At 45.4% G+C, this 14,724-nt stretch overlaps 1 protein-coding gene across 19 annotated transcripts in view; it reads left to right on the top strand.

The window, feature by feature from the left end:
• USP4 (ubiquitin specific peptidase 4) overlaps positions 1 to 14,724 on the top strand; it is a 58,664-nt gene that overhangs the window by 5,903 nt on the left and 38,037 nt on the right. For 14 of the 19 annotated variants that reach the window (XR_013527299.1, XR_013527293.1, XR_013527296.1 and 11 more), the window contains exons 3-6: positions 2,712 to 2,842; positions 6,807 to 6,933; positions 7,877 to 8,022; positions 8,151 to 8,212. Coding sequence is in view for 10 of the 19 variants with exons in the window: in XM_078350851.1 (XP_078206977.1) it covers positions 2,712 to 2,842; positions 6,807 to 6,933; positions 7,877 to 8,022; positions 8,151 to 8,212 (466 nt within the window). In the remaining 9 variants the exon portion in view is untranslated. Of the gene's footprint in view, positions 1 to 2,711; positions 2,843 to 6,806; positions 6,934 to 7,876; positions 8,023 to 8,150; positions 8,213 to 9,296; positions 9,454 to 9,531; positions 9,709 to 13,844; positions 14,679 to 14,724 lie in introns of those variants that run through there. The other 5 variants (XM_008981631.5, XM_078350853.1, XM_008981632.5 and 2 more) reach the window with 5 other exon arrangements.

Genomic DNA, 14,724 nt, shown 5'->3' with positions numbered 1-14,724 from the left:
AATTATGTAGATATTTGGAAACCCTGCCTTGAACAGTCTGTCAGTGTCAGTTTTACAACAGCATGTGCTCCCTTCATGTCTCTGTTACCACATTTTGGTAATTCTCACAATACTTAAAAGTTTTTCATTATTATTTTTTGTGGTGATCAGGAATCTTTCTATTGTAGTGATCAGGAATGCTGCTATTGTATTTGTTTTGGGACATCATGAAGGGAGCCCATATAAGACAGAGAACTTAATTGGTAGTTACTGTGTATATTCCCATTGCTCCACCAACCAGCCATTCCATCTCTTTCCCTCTCCTCAGGCTTTCCTATTGCCTGAGCACAATGATACTGAAATTAGGCCGCTTAGTACCCCTAACATCGGCTTCAAGTGAAAAGAAGAGTTGCATATCTCTCACTTCAAATCAAAGCTAGAAATGATTGGGTGTGGTTGAGGAATCCAAGATAGGTTGTAAGCTAGGCCTCTTGTGCTATATAGCTAGCCAGGTTGTGAATGTAAATGTAAGCCTCCTGGAGTTAAGTGATCCTCTCACCTCAGCCTCTTGAGTAGCTAGGACTACAGGTGCTTGCCAGCATGCCTGGCTCATTTTTGTATGGTTTTTTCTTTTTTTTTTGTAGAGACAGCATTTTGCCATGTTGCCTGGGAGATGGAAGAACCCAGGAAATGGTGGTTGCAGTGAGCTGAGATTGCACCACTGCACTCTAGCCTGGGCGACAGAAGTGAGACTCCGTCTCAAAAAAAAAAAAAAAAAAAAAAAAAAGGCTGGTGGCTCACACCTGTAATCCTAGCACTTTGAGAGGCTGAGGTGGGCAGATCATGAGGTCAGGAGTTAGAGACCAGCCTGGTCAACATGGTGAAACCCTGTCTCTACTAAAAATACAAAAATTAGGTGGGCGTGGTGGCATGTACCTGTAATCCCAGCTACTAGGGAGGCTGAGGCAGGAGAATCACATGAACCCGGGAGGCAGAGGTTACAGTGAGCTGAGATACTCCGTCTCAAAAAAAAAAAAAAAAAAAAAAGTGCTACTCGAGTGAACAAGTGAATGATAAGAGAGTAAAACACCCTTATTGCTGATATAAAGTTTTTTGTTTGTTTATTTTTTCTTTTTGAGAAAAGGTGCCACTCTGTCACCCAGGCTGTAGTGCAGTAGCACAATCATGGCTCACTACAACGTTGACCTCCCCACCACAGGTGATCCGCCTACCTCAGGCTCCCAAGTAACGGACTACAGGTGCCACCACACCTGACTAATTATTACACTTTTTGTAGAGATGGGGTTTTGTCACATTGCGCAGGCTGGTCTTTAACTCCTCAAGGTGAGCTCAAGTGATTCTCCTGCCTTGACCTCCTAGAGTGCTGGGATTATAGGTGTCACCGTACCTGGCCTAAACAACAGATTTTATTTTATTTATTTATTTTTTTTGAGACGGAGTCTTACTCTGTCGCCAGGCTGGAGTGCAGTGGCACAATATCAGCTCACTGCAACCTCTGCCTGGGTTCAAGCGATTCTTCCGCCTCAGCCTCCCAAGTACCTGGGACCACAGGCACATGCCACCACGCCCGGCTAATTTTTGTACTTTTAGTAGAGACGTGGTTTCACCATGGCCAGGATGGTCTCGATCTCTTGACCTCGTGATCCGCCCGCCTCAGCCTCCCAAAATGCTGGGATTACAGGCGTGAGCCACCGCTCCTGGCCTTATTTTTATTTTTTTGAGTTGCAGTTTCACTCTTGTTGCCTATGCTGGAGGACAATGGCGCAGTCTTGGCTCACTGCAGCCTCCACCTTTTGGGTTCACTTGATTCTCCTGCCTCAGCCTCTGGAGTAGCTGGGATTACAGGCATGCCACCACACCCAGTTAATTTTGTATTTTTAGTAGAGATGAGGTTTCTCCATTTTGGTCAGGCTGGTCTCAAACTCCTGACCTTGTGATCCACCCGCCTCAGCCTCCCAATATTTATTATTTAAGATGGAGTCTGGCTCTGTCACCAGGCTGTCTTGCAATGGCATGATCTCAGCTCATTGCAACATTTGTCTTCTGGGTTCAAGCGATTCTCCTGCCTTTGCCTCCTGAGTAGCTGGGATTACAGGCATGCACCACCACACTCAGCTAATTTTTTTATTTTTAATAGAGGTGGGGTTTCACCATGTTGGCCAGGATGGTCTTGATTTTCTTTTCTTTCTTTTTTTCTAAATAGAGACAGGGTTTCTCCATGTTGGTCAGGCTGGTCTCAAACTCCTGACCTCAGGTGATTCACCCATCTTGGCCTCTCAAAGTGCTGGGATTACAGGCCTGAGCCACCACACACGACCGGTCTTGATTTTCTTACTTTGTGATCTGTCTACCTTAGCCTCCCAAAGTTCTGGTATTAGCAGCGTGAGCCACTGTGCCTGGCATGAAGGTTTTCTTTTTTTTCTTTTTTCTTTTATTTTTTTGACCATTATCTTGATCTTGAAGAGTTTTTCTTTTTTTAATCCTCTTCTCTTCCTCCAATTGTAGAAGAAATACAAGTTCCTCATAAAATGTTCAGAAAACATGAATAAAGACAAATGTCTGCTCTGTATAATGACCAGTAGCAGAATTTTGGAATTTCATACCTATTTCTGTAAATAATTTTCTTATTTTTGAAATATGCTTAAAAATCATGTAAAACCATTATTTCTGGGGTGAAGAGCAGTGACTTACATGCTCTTTTTCTTTTTCAGATCCTGAGAGTCAGACCTTGAAAGAACACTTAATTGATGAATTGGACTATGTATTGGTCCCCACCGAGGCCTGGAATAAATTACTAAACTGGTACGGCTGTGTAGAAGGCCAGCAGCCCATCGTCAGAACAGTGAGTTAATGTGAATCGTCCCACCTGCTCATCACTGTTTGCAGGTGCTTTCTGTCGGACACTGACTAGTATTTGTTTCCTAAGAAAATGAATATACCTGAGTGGTTGAATAGTGGTGCTTGCGGCCTTGTTTCTGGTTCTCTTTAGGAAATTGTGGTTGTGAGCGAAGTTGCTCACCCAGGATGTTATAGTGAGTGACCGCTAAACATCAGAGCAGCCCAGTTCCTTGGAATGTGCCCAGCAGTGCTGGAAGATCACTGTCTGGAAGATTCTATGTGAGAAAGTTCACTAAGGGCATATGGACATATAGTTAATGTCCTGCTTCTTATTTATCTTTTTTTTTTTTTTCCTTCTTTCTACACTGTGGTTTGTAGCTTCCTATTTATTTTAAAAAACATTTATGATACTGCTTTACCATGTATGCTTGAGTTTTTGATCAGTCCAGGTGCAGTGGCTCATGCCAATAATCCCAGCACTTTGGGAGGCCAAGGTGCATGGATCATGAGATCAGGAGTTCAAGACCAGCCTGGCTAAGATGGTGAAACCCCATCTCCTAAAAACTACAAAAATTAGTCTGGGCCTGGTGGCTCACACCTGTAATCCCAGCACTTTGGGAGGCCAAGGCAGGCAGATTATAAGGTCAGGAGTTCAAGACCAGCTTGGCCAACATAGTGAAACCACTGTCTCTGCTAAAAATACAAAACTTAGCTTGGCTTGGTGGTGTGTGCCTGTAGTTTCAGCTGTGCGGGAGGCTGAGGCAGGAGAATTGCTTGAACCTGGGCGGTGGAGGTTTCAGTGAGCCGAGATCGTGCCACTGCACTCCAGCTTGGGCAACAAATGAGATTTCATCTTAAAGAAAAAAAAAAAAAACAAAAAACTACAAAAATTAGCTGGATGTGGTGGCAGGCACTTGTAATCCCAGCTACTCGGCAGGCTGAGGCAGGAGAATAATTTGAACCTGGGCGGCAAAGATCGCAGTGAGCTGAGATGGCCCCACTGCACTCCAGCCTGGGTGATGGAGTGAGACTTCGTCTCAGAAAAAAGAGTCTTTGATCAGATTGTTGAGTAATTTAAAAAGCTGGCATTGGCTGGGCGCGGTGGCTCACGCCTGTAATCTCAGCACTTTGGGAGGCTGAGGCAGATGGATCACGAGGCCAAGAGATTGAGACCATCCTGGTCAACATGGTGAAACCCCATCTCTACTAAAAATACAAAAAAAAATTGTCTGGGCATGGTGGTACGCGCCTGTAGTCCCAGCTACTCGGGAGGCTGAGGCAGGAGAATTGCTTGAACCCAGGAGGCGGAGGTTGCAGTGAGACAAGATCGCGCCATTGCACTCCAGCCTGGGTAACAAGAGTGAAACTCCGTCTCAAAAAAAAAAAAAAACAAAGCTGGCATTTATAGTCAAGAAAAAATTTAACCTCTTAAGGGAAGGCAGGCCCTGGAACAGATACCAGACTGTTTTTTTTTTCTTTTAATTTTATTTTTTTAAAACAGATACCAGACTGTTAACTCCTCTTGTAGACAGGACTCATGAGAGAGAAGACCACTACCCCTGACACCTATAGTTGTTTGCCTATCCTTCCTAAGGGAAAATCACAAGAGCCTACATGTCTGGTGATATTTAGGAACTGGGTAAATTTCTCATTCTACCAGGTCTGTAGTTCTCTTTCTTATCAAAGTAAGAAAGTGCTGCAGTCCTGACACCATGCTTCTGAGAGTCACTATTCAGGGCTAAACTCTATTTTTCTCTAACTTGAAACCTGGGACCCTGAGAGGGGTTAGGTATCAGAAGGTCAGAGGTGGTCAGGCATGGTGGCTCACTGCTGTAATCCCATCATTTTGGGACCCCAGAATTTTGAGATATGGTGAGATCTCGTCTCTACAAAAAGTTAAAAAAAAAAATTAGCCGGGCATGGTGTATACGTCTGTCGTCGCAGCTACTTGGGAGGCTGAGGTGGAAGGATCGCTTGAGGTTGAGGCTTCAGTAAGCCATGGAGATTGAGACTTCAGTAAGCCATGTTCACGCCACTGCACTCCAGCCTGGGTGACAGAGTGAGACCCTGTCTCAAAAAAAAAAAAAAAAAAAAATCAATAAAACGTTAGAGAGGCATGCCAGCTTTTTGTTAAGGGCTTTACCTATATTCTCTAGTCTTCTAATTTGACAAACCCTGCAAGGGAGGAGGCATCATGATCCCACTGTAGATGAAAAGTGACTTGCCTTTTTTTTTTTTGAGATGGAGTTTCGCTGTTGTCACCCAGACTGGAGTGCAATGGCACAATCTCGGCTCATTGCAACCTCCACCTCCTGGGTTGAAGCAATTCCCCTGCCTCAGCCTCCTGAGTAGCTGGGACTACAGGCACACACCACCATGCCCAGACAATTTTTGTATTTTTAGTAGAGACGGGGTTTCACCATGTTGACCAGGATGGTCTCGATCTCTTGACCTCGTGATCCACCCGCCTCGGCCTCCCAAAGTGCTGGGATTATAGGCATGAGCCACTGCGTCCGGCCATGACTTGCCTTTTGTATGGCGTCTGGCTTTATGGATGAGTCGTTGCTCTTTTCTTGTAATTAGTTCTGAAGTAATGAGTTAATTAGCTTTTGATCTTTGGGTAACGACGAGCTAGTGACTGTCCCAGTGCCAAATTATATATATGAAAAGCAGTTTCATAGGGCCAGGTGTGGTGGCTCATGCTTGTAATCCCAGCACTTTGGGAGGCTGAGACAGGTTGTTTCCTTGAGGTCTGGAGTTTGAGACCAACCTGCCCAACATGGTGAAACTCCATCTCTACTAAAATACAAAAGTTAGCTGGGTGTGGTGGCAGGAGCCTATAATCCTAGCTACTAGAGAGGCTGTGGAAGAAAAATTGCTTCAACCCAGGAGGCAGAGGTTGTAGTGAGCCAAGATCATGCCACTACACTCCAGTCTGGGTGACAGAGCAAGACTCCGTCTCAAAAAAACAAAAAGTAATTTCATATATTCAGGCTTATATTTTAAGGGGAAGGGTAGTTGATTAGAATGTCCTTTTGCCATGTCTGAAACAAGACCTCTGTGTTGAAAGCTAACTTTCTGAGACCTGCCTAGATGCCCTAGTGTGATAATAAAACCAGTGGGGAGCTTGGCGCAGTGGCTCTCGCTTGTAATCCCAACACTTTTAGGTGGCCAAGGCAGAAGGATTGCTTGAGCCCAGGCATTCAGGACCAGCCTGGGTAGCATGTCTAGATGCCATCTCTACAAAAAGAAAAATACCAGCTTGTGGTGGCACATGCTTATAGACTCAGCTGCTTGGGAGGCTGAGGTTGGAGGATCACTTGAGGCCAGGAGTTTGAGGCTACAGTGAGCTGTGATTGTGGTACCTGCACCCCAACTTGGGTGACAGAACAAGACCCCATCTTTAAAAAAAAAAAACAGTGAAGAATAAGCTTCTCTGGTTTTGTCAAGATACTCTTGGTCTTAGTGGGTAGAAAAAAGTGTTTTTTGTTGTTTTTTGGGACAGAGTCTTGCTCTGTTGACCCGGCTGGAGTGCAGTGGCACAATCTCTGCTCACTGCAACCTCTCCCTCCCTGGTTCAAGTGATTCTCCTGTCTCAGCCTCCTGAGTAGCTGAGATTACAGGTACATGCCACCATGCCCAGCTAATTTTTGTATTTTTAGTAGAGATGGGTTTTACCATGTTGGTCAGGCTGGTCTCTAATTCCTAATCTCAAGTGACCTGCCCATCTTGGCCTCTCAGATTGTTGAGATTACTGGCGTGAGCCACTGCACCCAGCCAGAAGAAAGATTTTTAAACTCCTGGTCTAGGCACTGGTGGCTTTAAAAATCTGTCCTTTTGATCCCTTGATCAGTAAAGGAAACTGATTATCAGGAATTTTCTGCTTTTTGCTACTGGTAAGATATGTTACATCCAGGACTGCCCAGCTGCAAAACCACTGCACCCTCACCCCTGCCTCTTGTTCATAGGTCGTGGAGCATGGCCTGTTTGTCAAGCACTGCAAAGTTGAGGTGTATTTGCTGGAACTGAAGCTGTGTGAAAACAGTGACCCCACAAATGTGCTGAGTTGCCATTTCAGCAAGGCAGACACCATTGGTGAGAGGCTGGGCTGGGGTCCCTGGTATGTGGTGAGAGACTGTAGGACATTGTGGCTGATGGAAGGGAAGCTGAGGTTGCCAGTCCTAACCTGGGAGCCTATTCCCTGTTCTTAGGGAGAGGACACTGGGCCTGCTCCTTAGCCATTTGTCTGTGATGATGAACATAAAGAAATGTAATCCAGAGAAGTTTAAAAGTAACTTATTTAAAAATCTCAGCAAGGTTTACAGTGAGCTGCAATCCCACTACTGCACTGCAGCCTGGGCATCAGAAAGATCCTGTCTTAAAAAAAAAATCGCGGCTGGGCTTTGTGGCTCATGCCTATAATGTCAGCACTTTGGGAGGCCAAGATGGATGGGTCATGAGGTCAAGAGATTGAGACCAACCTGACCAATATGGTGAAATCCTGTTTCTGCTAAAAAATACAAAAATTAGCTGGGCGCGGTGGCACACACCTGTAGTCCCAGCTACTTGGAGGCTAAGACAGGAGAATTGCTTGAACCTGGGAGGCAGAGGTTGCAGTGAGCCAAGATCATGCCACTGAATTTCAGCCTGGGTAACAGAGTGAGACCCTGTCTCAAAAATAAATAAATAAATAAATACATAAACAAAAATAAAGAAAATAGATAAAGCCAGAAAGTGGCAGAGCCAGCTTTTGAAGCCATATCTGAGTTGACTCCAAAGATAAGCCTTCTTACTTTCTTTGTTGCTTTTGTGCTATAAATGAGATACACATTAGAGAAGGAGAAGCATAGGGAGACTTTCCAGGTATGAGTACAAGAGGCCACCCATGGGAGATGATTGGCCTTAGGAGTCATTAGGGGGATGACCCAGAGAACCTGTGAGCATCTGAAAAGGCAGGAGGATGAGCATTAGTTTGCCATGGCTGTCTTTAGCCTTGCATGTGGACAAAGCCTCAAGTGATGTTTCTCCCTGTTCCTAGCAACCATTGAGAAAGAGATGCGGAAACTGTTCAACATCCCTGCAGAGCGTGAAACACGGCTCTGGAACAAATACATGAGCAACACCTACGAGCAGCTGAGCAAGCTGGACAACACTGTCCAGGATGCTGGGCTATACCAGGGTCAGGTAGGAGGGCCCAGGCCATTCCCAGCAAGTAGTTTTGCCAGTGTGTGTGGCCAAATACTTTCTGCTTCTAAGGATGTTGGAAGTGCAGTGGTTTGAACTCTCTTCATTTGATTTCCCCTTTCACTCAGGTGCTAGTAATTGAGCCTCAAAATGAAGATGGCACATGGCCCAGGCAGACCTTGCAGTCAATGTAAGTGAATGTTTTTTCCCTTGTTGTAGGTTCACATGTGTAAAGGAGGCAGTCTTTCCTAAGGCAGTACTTGTACTAAGAAAAATTAGTCTGATTCAGATGAAAAATGCTTATTTATTTGTGTATCCAGAGTTCATGCTCCTGGATGAAGACCCTGGCTTTTGGTAGCATCTAAGAGAAACCTGTCAGGATATCTGAGGGATCAAGTGGTCAGGGGTTCAAGACCAGCCTGACCAACATGGTGAAACCCTGTCTCTATTTAAAAATACAAAAAACAGTTGGGCATGGTGGTGCACACCTGTAATCCCTGCTACTTGGGAGGCTGAGGCACAAGAATCACTTGAACCCGGCAGGCAGAGGTTGCGGTGAGCCAAGAGTGTGCCATTGCACTCCAACCTGGGCGATAGAGCAAGACTCCATCTCAAAAAAAAAGGGGGGGGCCTGGTGTGGTGGCTCAAGCCTGTAATCCCAGCACTTTGGGAGGCCAAGACAGGTGGATCACAAGGTCAAGAGATCAAGATAATCCTGGCCAACATAGTGAAACCCCATCTCTACTAAAATACAAAAAGTAGCTGGGTGTGGTGGCGCATGCCTATAGTCCCAGCTACTCAGGAGGCTGAGGCAAGAGAATTGCCTAAATCCAGAAGGTGGAAGTTGTAGTGAGCCGAGATCATGCCACTGCACTCCAGCCTGGTGACTGGCGACAGAGCAAGACTCTGTCTCAGAAAAAACAAAAGTGATAGTTGAGGCCCAAGCACGGCACTTTATGCCTGTAATCTCAGAACTTTGGGAGGCCAAGGCAGGTGGATCACCTGAGGCCAGGAGTTTGGGACCAGCCTGGGCAACATAGTAACATTCTGTCTCTACTAAAAATACAAAATTAGCTAGGTATGGTGGCAGGCACCTGTAATCTTAGCTACTCGGGAGGCTGAGACTCAAGTCTCTTGAATGCAGGAGGTGGAGATTGCAGTGAGCCGAGATCATGCCACCGCACTCCAGCCTGGGTGACAGAGCAAAACTCTGACCACCCCCCCCGCCCCAAAAAAAAGATGATAGTTTGATTCCACCTGTTTCTGCCCAGCAGCCTATTACTCATTGTTGCCTTGGGAGCTTGCTGGGGAAATTGTTCAGCTACAAAACTGGAACTACAGACACGTCTATCTCAGGAGATGTTCATGTGGTATGTGAAACTGTGCATGTTCTTAGAAAGGGAGATAAAGAAGTGATGAATTTTTCTTATAGTATAACTTTTGGAAATTAAATCTGTGTTCCAGTAGTTATGGGAACAATATTGGGCTCTGTCCCTTTCCCTCTGTCAGGCCTTGGACTGTGACCATTACATAATAGTGGGCTTCTAGCTCATTTGAAAACCGTGAAAACTGTGAACTCTTAAAAGAAGTGTTAGACCCCCTGAAGACCAGTCATGGACTCCAGTTTAAGAAACCCTGGTTGCCAGTTCCTGACAAGATGAATAAAATAGCATGGTAAGCATAGCTGTGCTCACTCTCACCCCAAGATGTCCATATTCTAATTCCCAGCATCTGGGACTATGTTGGGTGACATGGCAAAAGGGAGTTTATAGATGGGATTAAGCACAATGGTGGGTGCCTGTAGACCCAGCTACCTGACAGGCTAAGGTGGGAGCATTGTTTGAATCCAGGAGTTTGAGGCCGCGGTGAGGTATGATTCCGCCACTGCACTCCAGCCTGGGTGACAGCAGCAAGATGTCATCTCCGTTTAAAAAAAAAAAAAAAAAGGCGGGTGGATCATGAGGTCAAGAGATCGAGACCATCCTGGCCAACATGGTGAAACCCCGTCTCTACTAAAAATACAAAAAAATTAGCCAGGCATGGTGGCACATGCCTGTGGTCCCAGCTACTCGGGAGGCTGAGGCGGAAGAATCGCTTGAACCCGGGAGGCGGAGGTTGCAGTGAGCCGAGATTGTGCCGCTGCACTCCAGCCTGGAGACTCCGTCTCAGAAAAGCAAAACTCCATCTCAAAAATTAAAAAAAAAAAAAAAATTTGTTCACCGGAGAGTAAAGGCAAGCCATATAGTGAGAGAAGATATTTGTAATACATGTCTGACAAGTTGTGTTCAAAATTTTTTTGAATTTCCTGAGACAGAGTCTTGCTCTGTTGCCCAGGCTGGAGTGCAATGGTGCCATCTCAGCTCACTGTAACCTCTGCCTCTCAAGTTCAAGTGATTTTGATGCCTCCGCTACCTGAGTAGCTGGGACTACAGGCACCCACCATGTCCACCTAATTTTTGCATTTTTAGTAGAGATGGGGTTTTACCATGTTGGCCAGGCTGGTCTTGAACTCCTGGCCTATAGTGATCTGCCTGCTTAAGCCTTCCAGAGGGCTGGGATTATAGGCATGAGCTACCACTCCTGGTCCTATATCCAGAGTCTCAAAGAAACTCCTAGTCAATACTAAAAAGTCAGACAACAACAGTAAAAAAAAGAGGCAGAAAATTTAGAATTATATGTGCATTCTGCTACTCAACAATCCTCTTGCTAGGCATTTAACTAATAGAAATATATCCCATGTTCTCTTAAATACATATTTTAGGATGTTTGTGCTAGCACTGCTTGTCATAGTCACAAACGAGCTAACCCAAATGTCTGTGGAAAGTAGATGGATAAACTACAGTAAGTGTATGCACACATGAAATTCTGTATAGCTGTGCACAATAGTGATGAGTCTTATGAAAATGGTGAATGAAGGAAGGTTGACACAAAGCATGGCATAATGATTCTGTTGAAATAAAGCTTTATAACAGGAAAAATTAACCTTGGGGACTCCAGGTCAGGACTGGTTAGTGTTGGAAAGAATTGTGACTGAAGTGTGAGGAGGACACCTATGGGCCTGGGGCTTGTCCTCTTTCTTGGTTGGGGTACTGGTTACATGGATGTATCACTTGGTGTAAATTTCTTGATTTATTCACTCATGAAAAAATGGAGCCTCAGTCTGTCACCCAGGCTGGAGTACAGTGGCATTATCTTGGCTCACTGTAACCTCCGTTTCCTGGGTCCAAGCAATTCTTGTGCCTCAGCCTCCCGAGTAGCTGGGATTACAGGTTGCATGCCACTCATGCGTAGCCAATTTTTGTATTTTTAGTAGAGACCAGGTTTTGCCACGTTGGCCAGGCTGGTCTCAAACTCCTAGCCTCAAGTGATCTGCCTGCTTCAGCCTCCCAATGTGCTGGGATTATAGTCATGAGCCACTATGCCTGGCCACTATGCATTCATGAGTTATGTATGTCTCTATGTAATACTTCAATTAAAAGTTTAATAATAGGCAGGGTGCAGTGTCTAATATGGTGAAACCCCGTCAACAATAAAAAAAAAAAAATCAGCCGGGCATAGTGGCTCACACCTGTAATTCCAGCACTTTGGGAGGTCAAGGTGGGCGGATAATAAGGTCAACCACCATCTTGGTCAACATGGTGAAACCCCATCTCTACTAAAATATAAAAATTAGCTGGCGGCGGTGGTGGTGTGTGCCTGTAGTCCCAGCTATTTGGGAGGCTGAGGCAGGAGAATCGCTTGAACCTGGGAGGCGGAGATTGCAGTGAGCCAAGATCACACCACTGCACTCCCACCTGGTAAGAGAGCAAGACAATGTCTCACAAAAAAAGTTTAATAATAATAGGGTTTAATAATAGTAGGCCAGGTGCATGAAATCCCATCTCTATTAAAAAACAGAAGAAAATTAGGTGCAGTGGCATAAACCTGTAATGCTAGCTCCTGGGGAGGCTGAAGCATGAGAATGGTGGTAGGGATTGCAGTGATCCTGGGTCATGCCAGTGCACTCCAACCTGGGTAATAGAGTGAGACTGTCTCAGGAAAAAAATAAAAGTACAACAACAATAATAATAAGCTTTAAGAAAGCAACTAATATCTGTAATATTCCAGGGGTAAATTCTGGGTAATGCCAACATAGGTGTGAGGGGCAGGAGCTAGTATAGAGCAGACCAGAGGAGAGAGAGATGAGAATGTCCTGAACTGCTATTCTTGGGGTTGAAAAAGGTGAACAGTTGTAAGTTTAAGTAATTTATGGGGAAAAATAAAAATAGAGATCCTAATAAGGTAATAGAACAACTAATAGAAATGGAAAGTTGAATGTATAACTTTGAAACATGCTGTGTCAGGAAAGACTTGCTGGCAAATGAGAAAAACCTGCAAATTAGCATGTTAAGCAAGATGGAGGCTTACATCTTTCTGAAAATAATTTTTGATGTAGGCAGTCAATTCATTGCTGATAAATAATAATTCTCCATAGCATTATTAGAAACCCAGCTGTTTTGTCTTTTTGCTTTACTGTGTGTGACCACATTCTACTTCAAAGGTGGTCACTTCTGGCCCAGGTGACTGCTAGAACTGCAGTAATTAGACCTGCATTCCAGTAGTGGGGAGAGGAAAGAGGGAAGGAGGGCCTACCCCTTCCTTTTTAGGACATTTCTCAGAAATCATACATCAAATCTTCCTTTACATTTCAGTGGCCAATCATATGACAATACCTGGCTTCCAGGGAGCCTGGGATGTACCGTATAGCAGGACTGCATCATGTCCAGCTAAAAATTTGAGTTCTCAAACTAAGGAAGGAGAGGAAAATAGGTATCAGGAGGTGATTAGCAAACTGCCACACTTGCAAAAGGAAAGTTAATGGAAGGCAAGAATGAAGGGGGATAAAAACCTAAGAAGTATGGTAATTAGAAAACATGTTAGTACATGTGGAAAAAGTGGGGAGGGGAAAAGAAAACCTGAAATAAGGAGACTGAATTAAATTCAGTTAAGTCTGATAACAGTATTAGAATCACCGTAGATGAGTTAAATTTACCAACCTAAAGAGACTCTCAGATCAGACTTTAAAAGACAAACTATGCCAGGGATACAGTGGTGTGTGTCTATAGTCCTAGCTACTTAGAACGCTGAGGAAGGAGGCTCGCTTGAGCCCAGGAGTTTGAAGTTACTGTGAGCCATGATTGCATCATTGCACTCCAGCCTCGGCAACAGAGTGAGACCCTGTCTTGGGGAAAAAAAAGTCAGGCGTGGTGGCTCACATCTGTTATCCCAGCATTTTGGAAAGCTGAGGTGGGAGTATTGCTTTAGGATAGCAATTTAAGACCAGCCTGATCAACATAGCAAAACTCCTGTCTCTACAAAACATTTTTTTAAATTAGATGGGCATGGTAGCTTGTGCCTGCAGTTCCAGCTACTTGGGAGGCTGAGATGGGACATCCCTTGAGCACAGGAGTTTGAGGCTGCAGTGAGCTGTAATTGTGCCACTACACTAGGTGACAGAGCAAGAGCTCGTCTCAAAAAAAAAAAAAAAAAAAAGCCCGGCACAGTGGCTCATGCCTATAATCCCAGCACTTTGGGAGGCTGAGGCAGAAGTTCGAGACCAGCCTGGCCAACATAGTGAAACCCTGTCTCTACTAAAAATAAAAAAAATTAGCCGGGTGTGGTGGCACATGCCTGTAATCCCAGCTACCCAGGAGCCTTAGGCAGGAGAATTGCTTGAACCCAGGAGGCAGAAGTTGCAGCGAGCTTGCAGTGAGCTGAGACTATGCCACTGCACTTCAGTCTGTGCAATAAGAGTGAAACTCTGTCTCAAAAAAAATAAATAGGGGGATCCGGGCAGCATTGACCCAGCAGGGTATGATACTGCAGAACTACAACAACGAGCTGGTCGAGTGCATAAAGGAGCTGTGCCAGAAGCAGGAGGAGCTGTGCCAGCAGATCCAGCAGGAGGAAGATAAGAAGCAGCGCAGAATGAGTTGAGGCAGCTAACAGAGAAGCTGGCTCTCGTCAACGAGAACCTAGCACACAGGATTGCTGTTCGCAACAAGTTCTACCGGACCACTGCAGAGATGGAGGACACCTTCCTCCAGATCCTGGAGAGCTCCCAGACTTTACTTAGTGTCCTGAAGAGGGAAGCTGGGAACCTGACCAAGGTTACAGCCTTAGACTAGAAAAGTAGCGGTGGCAGGGGCAGCTGACCAGACCATGGGCGGGGCCTGCCTCCATGCATCCTTCACCTCAGCCCCGGCAAGTCTGTCCTCAGAGCGTCTTTGTTCTTCATGGCAGCAGCTGCCTTCTCTGTCTTAGGTGCCAAGAGGGGCAGCTGCCAACCTCCACTGGTATCAGTTACAAGCCTGGGGCACAGCCCACTTGGGGGAGTCCTGGCTTCATGCTCACACAGGCTGTGGGGATGGTGGGCTCCAGGTCAGCTCTGTAAGGGGCCTGTCTCTGAGGCACATAAACTCGTGGGCTGCCAGGGAGGCCCTGGTTGTAGTCTGAGCACCTTGTGGGGGGTTCCCTCACTTTGTGCCTCCTTAGCCAGCAGAGGCCCAGGGCAGGAGGCAGGAGTTCTTCTTCACCCCAGAACCCAAACCTCAGGGCTCACCCCTGTGGCCTGTGACTGTCAATAAAGATTATCTTTGTAAAAAAAAAAAAAAAAATTTTTTTAAATAAATAAATAAATAAATGAAAAATAAAATTAGCCAG

Source organism: Callithrix jacchus, chromosome 15 (genome assembly GCF_049354715.1).
Source record: "Callithrix jacchus isolate 240 chromosome 15, calJac240_pri, whole genome shotgun sequence".
Lineage (NCBI taxonomy): Eukaryota > Metazoa > Chordata > Mammalia > Primates > Cebidae > Callithrix > Callithrix jacchus.
This window is presented reverse-complemented; position numbering and strand designations above follow the sequence as displayed.